General features: G+C 34.0%; 1 protein-coding gene across 1 annotated transcript in view; it reads right to left on the reverse strand.

Moving 5' to 3' along the window:
- Positions 1-16100, reverse strand: part of MYH10 (myosin heavy chain 10) — a 185257-nt gene that overhangs the window by 127941 nt on the left and 41216 nt on the right. Inside the window, 2 exon segments of the mRNA XM_074311912.1 lie at positions 4901-4928; positions 15470-15626. Coding sequence (XP_074168013.1) covers positions 4901-4928; positions 15470-15626 — 185 coding nt within the window.

The following is a 16100-nucleotide window of genomic DNA, read 5'->3' on the forward strand; positions in this document are numbered from 1 at the left end:
CCAAATCTGACCTCAGACACTTAATACTTCCTTGCTGTATGACCCTGAAGTCACTTAATCACAATTGCCTCAGAAAAAAAAAAAAGGGGGGGGGGAAGGAAAGGAAGGAAGTATATTGACATCTATTCAAGAACAAAGCTATGTTTGCAGCTGAATATATAATAATCGAAGTGGACAAAGATTAAAAGTAGGGAGATCAGTTAAAAACCCAGGTGATGGATAATAAGCGATTGTGGATTGTGACTTTATGAGAGAAGAAAAGGATGGTATTTAATCAATAATGACAAAATATGACCATGTATTAAATATGACCAGTGAATGAGAATAAATGGTCAAGATTGTATGTGTGTGTGTGTGATATCACCTGCACAGAGATAATAACTGAATCAGTGGGAGCTGATACAATCACTAAGATCTTGAATGATCTCCTTAGGAACCAGCAAGAATTTAGGGTGCAGGTGATTCTCTCTCTCTCTCTCTCTCTCTCTCTCTCTCTCTCTCTCTCTCTCTCTCTCTCTCTCTCTCTCTCTCTCACACACACACACACACACACACACACACACACACACACCCCTACACCTACTCACTCACACACATGGATATTTTAGTTAAGACAGTAGAAGGAAGGGACACTATGTGAGATAGAAGAACAAAGGAAAAGGGGAAGGATTCTGGAAGTTATAGAGGAATAGGTTGTTACATTTCAAAAAGTGAAATACTAGGCCTAGCTGTGCTGCTGAGATACTGCCCTGAGTGAGAAGGAATCAGTACCCACTAAGTGCAGAAGCAGTGGAGTAGGGATGCTGCTAGCTGTGGGCAATTGCAGGAGAGTGAAACTCTTGGTTTGGGGTTCCTAATCAGAATGAAGAACTGAAAAGAAGCTTGAGACACCATTCCCCCCATACACTAATACCTCTTATTTAAAAAAAAACTGGCAAACAAGAACACCCCCACAATTGAAACACATTATGGGAACAGGGAAGATTGGGGTTCATCTTCAGGGGAAGGCATTTTAGTTCAAAAAAAAAAAAAAAAAAAAAAAAAAAAAAAAAAAAAAAAAGCTTCTACCACAAAGAAGTAATATGAAATGGCTCTCTGACCAAAGAGAATTTATAAAAGAACACAAAAAATAATTTAAAAATCAAATAAGACATATTGAGGAAAATTTTTTTAAAAAATCATTCAAGAAAAAAAAAAAACAAGATTATGAAAAAAAAAGTCAACCAACTAGAAAAGGAGGTAGAGTCTCAAAGATAAAAATAATTCTTTGAAAATTAGAATTGGGCAAGAGGAAGGGAAAGCCAGTAAAGCTATAAAGAGACCAAGAAATAACAAAACATTATAAAGAATAAGAAAATAGAACAGAATGTGAAACATCTTATAGAAAAACGATAGATCTGGTGAGCAGATCAAGAAGAGAAAATATAAGAAGTGGAATGCCAGAAAGTTGTGACCAAAAAGAAAATTTTGACACAATAATGCAAGAAATAATCCAAGAAAACTGTCCAGTAGTGATTGAACTTGAAGGGAAAGCAGAAACAAAAAAATCCATCAATCACTACCTCAAAGAGATCCTTTGTGGAAAGTACACAGGAATATTATTGCCAAATTTTGAAACCCCTAGACCAAGACAAAATTTTGCGAGAAACAACCAAAAAAACAAAAAAACAAAACAAAACAATTCAAATATGCTGGAGTTACAATTAGAATTGTATCTACCAACAATTAAAAAGCTAGACCTGTGGCCAAAAATGTCAATCACATCCAGCAAAATTATTTATAATTTTCAATATGAAAAAATGGGCATTCCACAAACTTGCAGATTTTTAGGACTTTGTATCAACCAAACTCAAACTTAACAGAAAATTTAACATATAGGAGCCAATATGAAAGATCAATTTTAGGGAATCTAACATGGACAAACTATAAAAATGAAAAAATTATTTATATATATATAAATAAATATAAATACATATATATATGTGTGTGTGTGTGTGTGTGTGTGTGTATACATATATACACACACTATATGTTTAAGGTTCACATCAACAATAGAGTAGTTCAAAAGAAAGATTGGCAGAGTTAAGGTAAAAATAGTAATCAGATTATATATATCAGAGAAAGAATAGACACAGAGATGCACATTATGGGGGAGAGGAGAACTCATAGTTCTGAAAATCTATTCACTTAAGCAATGAATTCAATAGGCAACACTATATATATACCATGAAGGGTATAGCTTTCTCCAAAATCCATAAAGAAATAACGGGGGAGGAAAGGGCAGCTGAAGCAAAGGGTAATGGAAGAAGACAAGGGAGGAATCATTGGGTGGGGAGAGATTAGAAGCAAGGCAAGTTATGGGGGAGAATTTAATTAAATAGGCACCAGAGATAGCAAAGACCTGTGTGTGTATGTAGGGTATATATGAGTGTGAGTATGTGTATGTATGTATTTCCTTAACTGTAGCTTGGCTTAGGGAAAGTGTGTGTGTGTGTGTGGGGGGGGGTTAAAAAGGAGAAAAAAAGAATAAAGTAAATAAGGAACACAGCAGAGAACAAAAAAACAATTTACAAGGAAGTAACAAAAACAAAAACAAAAACAAGACATTCATGAATATAATTCCTTTTACTAATATATTTACTTTCTTGATCTGGTGATTTGTTGTTACATATTTTGAATTCTCCCTAATGTTCTGCTGGGTACATGACAATGTTCTCCTTTGTTTTTCTTTATTTTTTTTTTCTTTTCTATTTTCCTTACTGTTTTTTCAAATAAAATAAAAATTTTTAAAAAAGGAATGATGAAAAGGTTTGGGATAGCTACTGTGGAGAGAAGAATAGCAAAAGGATTGGAGAAGAATAACCTTTTTTCCTTACTGCAAAGCTCCATTCAGAATAGGAGCAAAACAAGAGAATATTGGAAGTGATCTGGCACTAGGATTTGGCAAAACATGATAGGACAGGGGGCAGGAATAGTTTACACGAGTTGGTTCATCATAAGATGAAGAATATACTCAGTGCAAGGTTGACAGCTTGGGAAATAATTGAGGGAATAGAGATCACTGTGAGGACAAAGAAGAGAGTTGGTGATCCTAAGGCATGGGGAAAGATGCCATAATAAAATGTTTTGATCAGATAAAAATTTTAGAGTTTGTTTGTTTTTTTTTTTAAGAGTACCAAAGAAATGAAACACTTGTAGGTAATTACAAGGTCAAGTGTATTACTATTTCTTTATACATATGAGGTAAAGTGATGGAATGAGTCAGAAAAATGAATAGATTGAGTAGATTAGGTCAGATGATGAAAGGAGTGAGAAAAAAAGGAGGTTTTAAGATCAAAAGGATTTTGTTAATTTTGGAATAGGCATCTCAGAGGGTACAGGAGAAAGGGTATGGAGATATAAAGAACTTTTTGGGAAATGGAGTGGGACTAAAGGTTAAAGAAGTGAGCAACATGAGAAATGGAGCTTGTATGTTGGTAACCAACGTTTAGAATTATTGAAATAAGATTCATAAATTAGCTACTGAGTTGGTTAACCACTGGAAAAGGCAGGAGATTAGTGTGTTCCAGGCCTTCACTTGAGGTTCAACATTTTGGCAGATAGAGATATGTCCTGTGAGAACTCAAGGAGGATTGGCAAGCAGGTTACTTTGTCTTAAAGGAAGCCCTGTGGGAGCAGGGGATGGAAGAGTTTTTATTACAGAGGGCTTGGTAGACCAAGCCAATTCTGGAGATGATGCTGGGGAAGATTCTGGGGCAAATGAAGTGGGCAATAATTCCTTAGCATGTGTACATGGAGACAGGTAATGTTGGAGGAGTCTGGGTAAGATCCAGAATACAAAGAATTTGGAAGACACAATGGTAGCAAAAATCTTTTCCTCAAATTGAACTTAGGGCCCAATGAGAAGATGCCAGACACACCAAGAAATACGTACTTCTTTACATTCAGCTATGTGCTAGAGTTGGCCCTTGGTGAGTCTCGTAACAAGAAGTAGTTGGTAATGACACCATATTAAATTAACTACAGAAAATTCCAATTATAACATCATAGAATCTTATAGACCATTTAGTCTAACTCATACTTCATTAAATCAGAATCTCCTCCCATGTACAAAAAAACCAACTACAACATGTAATCACTTAACTCTTGCTCAAACAAACATTACAAGAAAGAAACTACTATATTACCAACATAACTCTTTCTATTTAAGAATATCTCTAGTTATAAGTTTTTCCTGAAAACCAAGCTAAATTTGCATCTCTGGAATTTTTAGTACTGCTGCTAATTTCTGTTCTCTCTGGGCCAAGCATAATCTCTCTTTGACAAATATTTCAAGACACTTATCATATAACCCTTAAGTCTATTCTTCTCAATAATCCTTTGCTCTGTTGAACAGTATTCATATGCTATGACCATAAGACATTACCATCCTGAAGATGGAAAATATTTTTAAGTTCTTTGGCAAAGGAGTGGCTAAAATATAATCTTGCATCGGTATAAATAAGAAATTAAAAAAGGAGAGGCAGACTAAAGGCTAATCTCTAAGAGTCTATTATAAATAAGGAATGACTGAATGAGGAACTGAAATAGCAGTGAGAAAGTGAGAGAACAGGATAGATATGTAAAAACTAAAGGAAGACACATAACTTGGTAACTAACTGGATAAAAGCAAAGATAAATACAAGATTTAAAATGCAGATCAGAAATATGAAAAATTAGGCAAGAAAGAAATGTTTTATTAACTAGGAAGACAAAAGAAATAACTGGAAAACACACTTCAAGACAATATTTTATGCTTTTTTTTAAAGTTCTTCATCTAAAACAAAAATTTAAAAAACTGGCTAAGTTCCTCTTTTTAATCTGTAAAAAGACTATGAAAGTTTATTATTTGTTTACTTACGTGCAAAGAATCGACTGATCTTCACGATCTGAAAAACAAAAAGATCAGCAGTAAGTTGTATCTTTTCATATTAGAAAATTTATAATATGTTAACACACATACAAAAAGGTATACTGAAGTTTTTTAAGCAAGAGAATAACAATATAAACAGATTTGAGGAGAGAGATTAGATAGCTATAGTTATCATCTGTGTTAAATTAAAACATCATCTCTCCTCAGCCTCATTTATCTATCCCTGTCATTTTTTAATTACCCCTAAAGCAAAACAAAATTTCTTTTTTAAAAAATCATTTAAAATCATATATTCCCTAGTCTTAATTTTAAAAGCAAATCTGAATTAAATGTTTTATTTTTCTTTCCCACAAAAATAAAACATAGTCATTTTCTTTTGTTTACTCTATTACTACAAATGACAAGGATGGTAACAACAGACAAATATAGTGCTTTCCAAGCTTTCATTCATTATATTATCTCATTTTTAAAAACTTTTAAGTACTAATCATCATATCTAGCTTTCTGAGCAATTTCTCAAGTATTATCTATGGATACACTGAAATATCAGTGGATCACAAAAAGATCCTAGAACATAATATAGTCTACCACAGTCTTCAAATGATGTTCATCACACATATCTATGATGGGTTTGAAATCAAATCAGCAAAGAAATGAAAAGAATGATGATACTTGAATACCCATCCTCACTATTAAAGTAAACTAAACAGGTAATCACAGGGAAAGTGTGTAGTAAAAAATGACAATGATCCATAACCTTAAGCAAGAAGAGTAATTAAATGAAGAGAAAACCAGAGGAACTAACAGATTTTTCTAGCTTATACAAAGACGTAATGACCCTAGAAAATGGTGTAGATAGGAACAACAGTGATTTTATTTCCCCACATACTTACTAAGCATTTAAAATATGTCCAGCATTGGTCAGATGTTATAGGAAATACTACCAGAGTAGGAGAAAACACAGTCTCTGCCATCATAAAATTCATAACTAAATATATTAGTATTCTGGGGAAAGAAGAAATCAGTGTGATCTAGATTAACTAGGAAAGATTTTGTAGAACAGATGAGTCCTAAAGAAGAACATGGGAAGATCTGGATAAGGAAGGGGAAACAATAACATTCCAGGTGAGGAAAACTATATAAGAAAAGCATATGGTATTCAAGGAATGCAATTTGGTTGAATTTCAGATAGCAGTGAAAAACTGAAGGTTAAATCTGAAGAGTAGGACCTGATTCCTACAAAATAATATAAAGTTAATATTACACTTGCTTTTTGGAGCAAATTGGCTTTTTTCTTTACACTTTTTAAAAAAGATCATTAAAAATATTATTGTCCTCAAAAAGTCAACATTACCACAAACTGACACTTACTCCAGCAAAACTCCAAGAGATTATTCTATTCAATCTTCTGAACTTGTGCTGAATGTTGCTTTGAAATAAGTGTGACAACTGCTGGGCTTGGAATTTCTGTTTTTAAAATTGTTTTTGATCTACTGGACTTTGCTCTGTGTATTTCAGACAATAACTACCCTTAAATCAAAATCAATCAATGCTTATAATATGCCAAGCATCAGGCTACAAACAAGGTATTTTTCCTGTTCCATACCCATTTACCATAAATAATTATACTTAGACATAATATTTATACATAATAGATCAGTTAAAAATTGGCAAGCATGTCTACTGAAGTATTATTCCAATGTGATAGAATGTTATTGTAATAACAGTAACACTAAGGAAGATAAAATATATGAAATATGCTTTTAAAAGTACAGAACTGGAAGAGTAATGTCCTCCAAGTTCTAGCTTTGCAATTAACTGTGCATTTAAGACAAATTTTATTTAATCATTTCTCAGACTTAGTTTCCCTTTGTTTAAAAATGAAATAAATGGATGAGACTCTCATTACAGTTCCTCACAGATGAGTCTCCACAAACTTTATGTATCCTCCACTCTTGGAATACCAAAAATCAAGGCTAATTATTTCATCTATATTTCAACTATGAAGAAAAAATTCAATGTAAGAAGTTTTCACTTCAAATTAAAGCTATCTATAGTTACATGAAAAAATGCTCTAAATCACTACTGAATACAGAAATATAAATTAAAACAACTCTGAGATACCACCTCACACCTATCAGATTGGCTAATATGACAGAAAAGGAAAACAATAAATGTTGGAGAGGATGTTGGAAAATTTTATGCAACAAATTGGAGTTAAATAACAGATATATATAGTTATGAACCAACCATTTTAGAGAGCAATTTAGAACTTTACCCAAAGGGCTAAAAACTGTATATCCTTTAATCCAGCAATACTACTACAAAAAATGCACCCTAAAGCAATCATAAAAAAGGGAAAATGATCCACATGTTTATAGAAGTTTTTTAAAAAAAAACTTTAACAGTATTTTGTCTAATTACATGTAAAGATAATTTTCAATGCTCATTTTTGTAAGATTGAGTCCCAATTTTTTTCCTTTCCTTCTTTACTTTCCCATTCACAAGACAACAATATAGTTTATACATGTACAATCATTTTAAACACATTTCCATGTTATATTATATTGTAAAAGAAAAATCAGAACAAAAGGGAGGGAAAAATCACAAGATTTCCAACTCTCTCCCATTATAAAAAGAACTGCTAAGGAATTAGAAACGGAGTTGATATCCATCAATTAAGGAATGGCTGAATAAATTATGGTACGTGAATGTAATGAAATATTACTATCCTGTAAAAAATGATGAAGAGGCTGATTTCAGAAAAGCCTGCAAAGACTTGGATGAATTGATAAGTGAAGTGAGCAGAACCTGAGAACATTACAATAACAACACTGTGCAATTAACAACTTTATCAGACTTAGCTCTTCTCATCCATATAATGATCTAAGACAGCTCCAAAAGACTCAAGATGTAGGTTTCCATTCACATCCAGAAAAAGAACTATAGAACGTGACTGCAAATCTTAGGGTACTATTTTCATTTTTTCTCATATTTTTTCTCTTTTGTTCTGATTCTTCTTTCACAATATAATTAATGTGGAAATATGTTTAATATGAGTTTGTGCATGTATAACCATATCGGATTGTTTGCTGCCTTAGGAAGATCTGGGAAGGAGAAAAAAACCTCAGAAATCCAAATCTTATAAAAGTGAATGATGAAAACTATCTTTCCATGTAATTGGAAAGTGGGTGGGGGAGGGGAATGGAGCGGGAAGAAGTTATCACTTCACTGAGATCAAACATTTACTGAGCTCCTATTTTATGTGCAAGATGTTACACCAGCTACATATCCTATTCAAAAGAGGAATACATTTAGCATCGTCTTAATAAAAGATACACAAAATCTCTATAAACAGCCAATGCTTGCTAAAAAAGCAAATCTATCTTCAAAAAAACAAAACATTACTAATGAAAATAATCTAAACTGATGTAGAGTATCACTATTTATTGACAAATGGATGATATAATCACTCAAAATACTTCAAAAACTTCACAAAGTATTCTGAGTAGTGACAATATCACTTAAACAAACATATAATCTATCAAAATAACTTTGAAAGGCACAGCACTAAATTAGACATACCATTCTGGAGTTAGTATATGAATATTTTAAAGTCACTTGACTTAAAGAGGGTAGTCAGGATGTCAGAATAGCAGGAAGAAGTACAGGAGGCTTCCCACAAAAATTTTTTTTTAAAAAAATTCCTCAAAAAGATCTTGAAAATGTACCACATTGAATGCTGGTGAGGAAACCCAAGAAAGTCACAGGTAGTCATTTTCACCACATGTATATACACATGTCTATGTGCCTGGTTTGAGGCACACCCCTCAGTAATGGAACACTACAACAATCAAGAACTGGGACAAGACAAAGTCCAAGACAAAGCTACCAGTTAGCATCCATTCCTGCATCCTGCATAAGATTGCCCAGTGCAGTGTCAATCATTACTCCAGTAAAATTCAATATCCACGACAAACTAAAGATGGGATCTGAGGTAAGAGATGATGTTTTGGAATAAGTAACAGCTACAAACCTTAGACTATGTACCAAGAAAAAAAAGTTTAGATGCAAGCTCCCAACTCCCTTCTCCCTCCCCCATCCCACACAACAGAGCTGAGTCTCAATTTTATCTTCTAGCCCAGGGATGAGAAACATCTGGCCCACAAGCTGTTTAAAACCCATGAAATCATTTGCTAAGGTAGCTAGAAACGATGATGAGCTAAGTACAACAACCTCCCATTGCTTGACTTCTATAAATTGATAATTCTGTATGGCCCATGAATGATGTTATAAATATCCAAATGGCCACTGGCAGAAAAAAAAGTTTCCCACCATTGTTCTAGCTAAGTTTTGCAGATAAACATCCTGTGCAACAATTTTAGACCAAAAGAAAGTTACGATTCTATCACTCAACCATAGCAGAGATTTCAAGGCTTAATTTAATTGCTCTGCCTTCTAAAATGTTCAACTGCCATTAAATATTAAGGTATAATAAGTAGGAAAACACAGGAAAAGTCATACTGAGGAAGTTCCCATTCAATATCTCAGATTAAATATAATAATACTAAGTTTTATGTATTGGTTCAAGTCAATGGAGAGACATATGATAGACTGAAATAGGCTAGAGACTATTTCCAATGATGATCTGCACAAAAAGTGACAGGAGAATTTGTTTTTCTGACTGAATCTGATTTTTGTTGTTTTAGAGAATTTCAGGTGAGGAAACATGGTCTACAAATACACATCATATAGGTCTGCAATTTACAGCACTAATCTATAAGAATCCACATTTCCTATTTTGCTGTTCTCCAGTTCCTCTCTATTTTTCAACTTTTTTAGTGTTGTCTCCCCATTAGTCTGTGGGTTCTTTTGAGAATGGGACCTGTCTTTTTCCTTTCTATCTCTAATTATTTAGCATAGTCCATGGCCACAGGAGAGGTCTATATTACTAACTGATAAAATCACAAATCCATTTAAGTATGTTTAAATTATTTTTTAGATGAATAAAGTAGACTAATTTACTTTCTCTTCTAGTATAAACAATAAAACACTCCACTTAAGAGAAACACAAAAGTAACAAAAACCTGAAGCATGTTGGATACTTAAGTGTCTAAGAATTTATATCAAATTCTTTTTTCTGAACTCCAGTTGACTATCTTCCCTTCTAGTTTAATTTGTTTCTAATTGTATTTATTCAGGTGATATTGCATCTACAGCAGAGTAATTTCAGCACCCAAAGCAAAACATTTGCCCTTTTGATGATGCCTGTTAATTTTCAATATAAAGAGGCAACTTCCAAGACATCGACATATCCAACCTCTCCAGCTATGAAAACAAAGCTCCCTTGCTTATTCCTGCTTTTAAGGGGTTTTACAGAACACAGCTGCCACCATCTGAAATGAAGTCCTTCCAGGGATAACAAAGTGTCTTAATCATCTACTTCCCTCTAAGGACCTGTCTGTTATCTACCAATGCTCTGCATTTAGACATCCCCAATGTTAGTATACTACCATTTCCATCCCTGTGATACTGAACATCTGCTAAGAAAAAACTAAATTTCTTTGAACTCTATTGTCCTCTCTCTAATTCCTATCCACTTCAATCCCACTAAAAAACCATTCAAATGTATTCACTCAATTCAAAAACTGATGGCCAGTATCTATTTCTTGGATATTCTCTGTAAATTGATAGATCAGAGAGAGGATCGCTCTCCAACTTTATTATATATATAATACCCCAATATTAAGGAATTCTGACATGCATACTGATTGCTCAAACACCCTAACTTCCTAGTTTCTCAATCTACTCTGCTTCCATGATCTATTCCTCTACTCCAGCAACACCAAACTCCAACAACATCAAAATCATCACTCACAAATGTTTCATTTCCACACTTTTGAACACTATATTTTATCATAATATTATTTCTTATACCTTAGGATCCTTGTAACCATGACCTCCAATCCCACCAACCATCAGTATTAATCCATGCTCTGGCTACATTCTCCTTTCTTCTCATTCCCTTCATTACCCAACTTGGCTCTATACTATTATCAAATTACAAACCCAAATCTAGATTACTCCACCATTCATCTCTCTTGATCACACTCTCCTACTTAATCAATCCTGGCATAAATCCAACTTGATAGTAGTGTATTTGTCTTTTAAATACAATACCTTTCTGCTAACATTGCATTTAATGTAGGTTACTACCCATTACAGTATTCTAGTTTTCTTCCTCTGAATTATTTTCCCCTCATTTGAATATCACGATGTTATTTTGTGTGCCGGTGGGTATATGTCCTATAAGTCTAATAGCATTCCCTTTTCCCTGATTTTTTTGGGGAAAAAAGTGAAACCGAATTATTTTTTAAATGTTTGATAGAATTTTAATTGAAATGTAGTGTGGGCAAAGGATATGTTTAATATAGGTTTTTCTACATTTATTAATGAGATTATTTTCTAGATAGAGACTCCCTGTGTCCCTGACCCCCAGGGTCCTAAAATCTTCCTCACCAGACTCTGTAGAAGAGTGTGCGATTCCCTCCCCTCCAGTTTTCCCTAGATAAGAGATCTTAGCAGCCCCTGCACCCCACCTCTTTTAATCAGGAGACTGCCACCTATATACTTATAGGGAATTCCCCAAATGATGAGATCACAGATCCTTTTAAATATTTTTCAACCAAATCAAATTTGTCCACTGACATATTAGAAACCAAAATCATTTACTTGAAATATTCACTCCCTAACTAGCAAAACAAGTGTTAAATGTAAATAATTTCTTTGTTTGCTTTGGAGACTGAGCCTGAATTCTTTCAGAGAAGATACTATGACACATAGAGCAAGGTCTCCAACTCATATCTTCTCCAATGCAAAGTAAGCCTCTCCTTTCTGTAAACCAATGTTCATTCACCAAGGATCTAGAAAGGCTTGGCAGGACTTAGCAGGAATTATGGCCCCAGTGCCCATAATTTCCTCTAGATAGAGGATGCTCCATTTAGGAACTTTGTGTTGAGCTCTTGTGCTCATTTTCTCCCTTACTGCAGGAGGCAAATAGCTGGAGGAAGAATTCCTTAGGCATAATGGGCAATCTAATGGTGGTGTAATGATTCTCAGTGGTCCCCAAACCACTATACAAAGCAGGCCTTGGTGAAGAGCTCTGACATGGAGCCCCCACCTGAAAGCATGCCTCTTTGTGCATTACCCTTAACACCTATTAGGAGGTGAATGGCATGTTTCATCTTCATTCTTTGGACTTGTAATGTATAACTGCATTCTAAAGAATTTCAAAGTTATTTTCTAGAATGTTATTATTCTCCTACCTCTGTTCACTTTGCACTGCATCAGTTCAAAAAAGTCCTCACAGTTTCCTCTGAAAGTGTCCATTTCATCATTCTTATGGGAACAATGATATTCAAATACCTTCATATGAAACATTTTATTTAGCCATTCCCCAACAGGAGACTTGGCTATCCAATTTTTGGCCAGCACAAGAGATGCTACAAATATTTCCAGGAGTGTAGATTCTTTCTTTCATTTCTTTTTTGCGTTATTAGTAATTTAGAATATTTTTTCAGATGACTGCTCATAGATTTGCTTTCTGGGGCAATTAGGGTTTTTAGGGGATAAAAAGCTAGTCCTGCAAGATTTAAAAACAATAACAATGGATTTCTTTTAGTAAGCCAACAGGAAGGTTTTTAGTTATTCACAGAACCTTGGAACAAAGATAAACATAGACAACCAGGCCTTCTCAGACTATTAATGGAAATTTTAAGAATCCTACCTCTTATATGCATCGACTTATACTTAAAAAAATTATAATTGTGGGACATTATGTTTGTTGTTTTCTCTATGTTTTTTTTTTCTTAATCTGTAAATTCATGCTGTTTTTAAGTATTCAATTAAGGAAACCACAGGAATCCCAATTTAAATTCAACCAGTTACTCTTCCCCAATTTAATCAATCAATTAAGAAAGACTTAATCTCTCTTTAATTTATTTAATTGTAAAATGCACCTGATTTGCCCAAGATCACACAGTAAATGTTAGAAGCCAAATTTGAACTCAGGAAAATGAGTCTTCCTGACTCCAGGTTCAGTACTCTAGCCACTGTGACACCTAGCTGAGTTGCCCAGCACATAGAAGTTTTCTTTTAACAAGTCATTTTATTAAATATTAACTAAAATAGGTGCCACAAGGATGAGAAATCTAAAAAGTATAGGGGGGGGCGCAGCTAGGTGGCACAGTGGATAGAGCACCAGCCTTGAATTCAGGAGGACCTGAGTTCAAATCTGGCCTTAGACACTTAACACCTCCTAACTGTGTGACCCTGGGCAAGTCACCTAACTATAATGTTCTCGTCTAAAATGTAATGTTCTCTTGTTGTGTTCTCTTGGGGTCTCTGGATCAGCCTTCGTTTCAGTTCAATAATCACCACAAATGCAGCCAGGTATTAATTCTTATCATTATCATCCTAATTATCTCTTTCAATGTCCTCTCTCCTTCACTTGAGGCTCAGCTAGTTTTCTGGTGGCCTATCTCTCTCCTTGGTTCTGAGAGTTTGAGCTCCCGCCTGCCTTCTCTGGGTTATGAATCTCCCCTACTGAATCCTGGCTGATGAGGCTCCTAGCTTATATATGCCCCACACTGAGTCCTAGCTTATATGCCCCATACTGAGTATAAACCAATCATTATATCACTAGGAAACAATTATTTGTTTAGGATTAAATCAATGCTAAACTAGATTTAATCATGTCTCCTCAATTCCACTTAGTACCTTATTTCAAGTTCTGGCCCATAACACCTCCTTATAGGATTAAATCAATCATACTCAACTATACTAAATTAGATAATTATTGTCTCTATCAATTCCACTGACTTAGTACTTTGTAAGAATCCTTTGTTTCAAGTTCAGAGTTCTGGCCCATTACACCTAACCCCAATTGCCTCAGAAAAAAAAAAAAGTGTATACACACACACACACACACACACACACATAGTTTACATAGCCTACTGATTTTAGTGTCTAAAAGCATTAAAAAAGACAAATTCTATTCCAATCAGGCATTAGATAATAGTAAGACTATATCACCATGAATTAAAACAAAGCAAAGGGTGATTACAAATTATTTGATAAAAGGTGGCTTGTAGAAGGCTAGAACTGAGCAGATGCAAGGTAACTTGGCACTTGAGGCTAATTACCAAGTGGACAATTCTCTATTACCACATGTTTGGAGGATGACCCTACTTAACTATTCTGTGCTGGTCGGATAGGTCGGTGTGGACAAAGAAGGGGAAGTGAGACCAGTGGGTGGAATAGGAGGAGATTTGATGCATTCTCCTGGCAATGGAGAGAGGGGAAGGAGGTGTGGAGATTGCTAGATCTAATCACCCTGACCGGAACTGCAAAAGACCAAGAATAAAGACTTTTGCTTATCCTGACTCCTGTTGATTCTAAGAGATCCCTGGTCTCAACAGAGGCTTTTTAAATTTTGGAGTGGAGGGACAATAGAAGAAAAAATAATAATCAATGAATCATTAAAAAAAAAAAACACTATTAAGTGAGCAGTTGATTCAAAAGGGAACAAAGACAAACAAGGAAGCAAGCATGTTACATTTTAAATAAACACCCCACCCCAAAAAAGATCACACTGTTATGTTATTCAGTTTCATATGCAGCTTTGTTTTTTGTATAGGGATACATTCTGTTTGTTTATGTCAGCAAAGTTTATAATAACCAAAAATGGAAATTTAAATTAAAGAATTTAAGGTAGGAGACAATATTTATTCTGATATTCCAAAGAAAAGGAGTTAACATGGGGAATTATTTAAGTTTAGCTTTCTCAAATAAAGAAAAAACCTAACATTTTTATAAATGCAAAGACAACAGGGCATATTATATAAAAAACTATCCTTGAAAGTAAGACCTAAACTTAAGTCCTATCTCTGACTCTGGGAATCCCAAGGGCAAGTCATTTAACCACTTAGTACTCCAGACAACTAAAACTAAGACGCAGAACCTGCACTAGTTCTACACTAGAAGAGGGGGTTTCCTTAAAAGTTTCCTAAATCACTGAAAACATAAGTCTGATATAAAGTCACACAATCACACAAATGATCACTGCATTCAAATTTCCAATACTTTTGCCTTAAATAGTTAAACCAAATCTATTTCATTCTTTCTTAATCAGCCCAACTCAGGAGAAAAGATACTGAAGTATTCTTTCTCTTTCATGCATAGACACTCAAAATCATAAGGACTTTTCCTGCCTCTTGAGATAGTACTACATTTTCCATCAACTCTAGATCTTAATATAACTCAACTTAGTCAACAATGGCTACCCTATGAATCAAAGAAGATTATAAATATTAAAGTACTGTTAAAAAATTCACATGCTATACAAATTAACAATTAAAAAGCTAAAATGAGAAACAAGAATTTCACAAAGCCTCTGAAGTAACAAAAAAGCAATTATCTGCTGCCTATATACAAAGGCCAATATTTCTACACCTTGTCAAGGGATACAGCAAATTTAGTTCATTAATGTCCACTTACCTTGAAGCATACATCTATAAGCAGATTCAGATATAGCATAAATGTGTGGGGGCATCTCATGACGTTTCTTCCCTCTGTACATTTCGATAATATTTTCAGAGTAAATTGGAAGATTCTTGTAAGGATTTATGACTACACAGAATAGTCCAGAGTAGGTCTAAGACATAGACACACAAAAAAAAAAAGAACAAAAAGAAAAATTGAATAGAAGGCAAAAATGCCTTTGAACAAAATACACCTTATTTCTTAGCCAAATAAGTTTAATATTGTACTCAGCACAATTAAAGTATACACTTCCAAATACACAAACAAGAAAAAAGGTTAAATGATTAAAAAAGAAACCATAAAATTCCATTTGTTTTTTACAATGAATATATATGTATAAATTTTATCAACATAGACAACAAAAGCATCCTTTTGCTCCTGAACTTTTCAATGTGTGTTTATCAAAGTTTTGCTACTTTAATTGGTCTTATTTGCACATATCATTCTTAGAATTCTACTGTATTTATTTGACATAATCTTTATTCAAATAATTTCATATGGAATATACAGATGTTCTTTCTGCTCAACACAGGGGATATGGGCAGATAAGAATCAGATTGAAGAAGACTTTTGAGGATTTAAGATC

This window comes from Sminthopsis crassicaudata, chromosome 4 (assembly GCF_048593235.1).
Source record: "Sminthopsis crassicaudata isolate SCR6 chromosome 4, ASM4859323v1, whole genome shotgun sequence".
Taxonomy (NCBI): domain Eukaryota; kingdom Metazoa; phylum Chordata; class Mammalia; order Dasyuromorphia; family Dasyuridae; genus Sminthopsis; species Sminthopsis crassicaudata.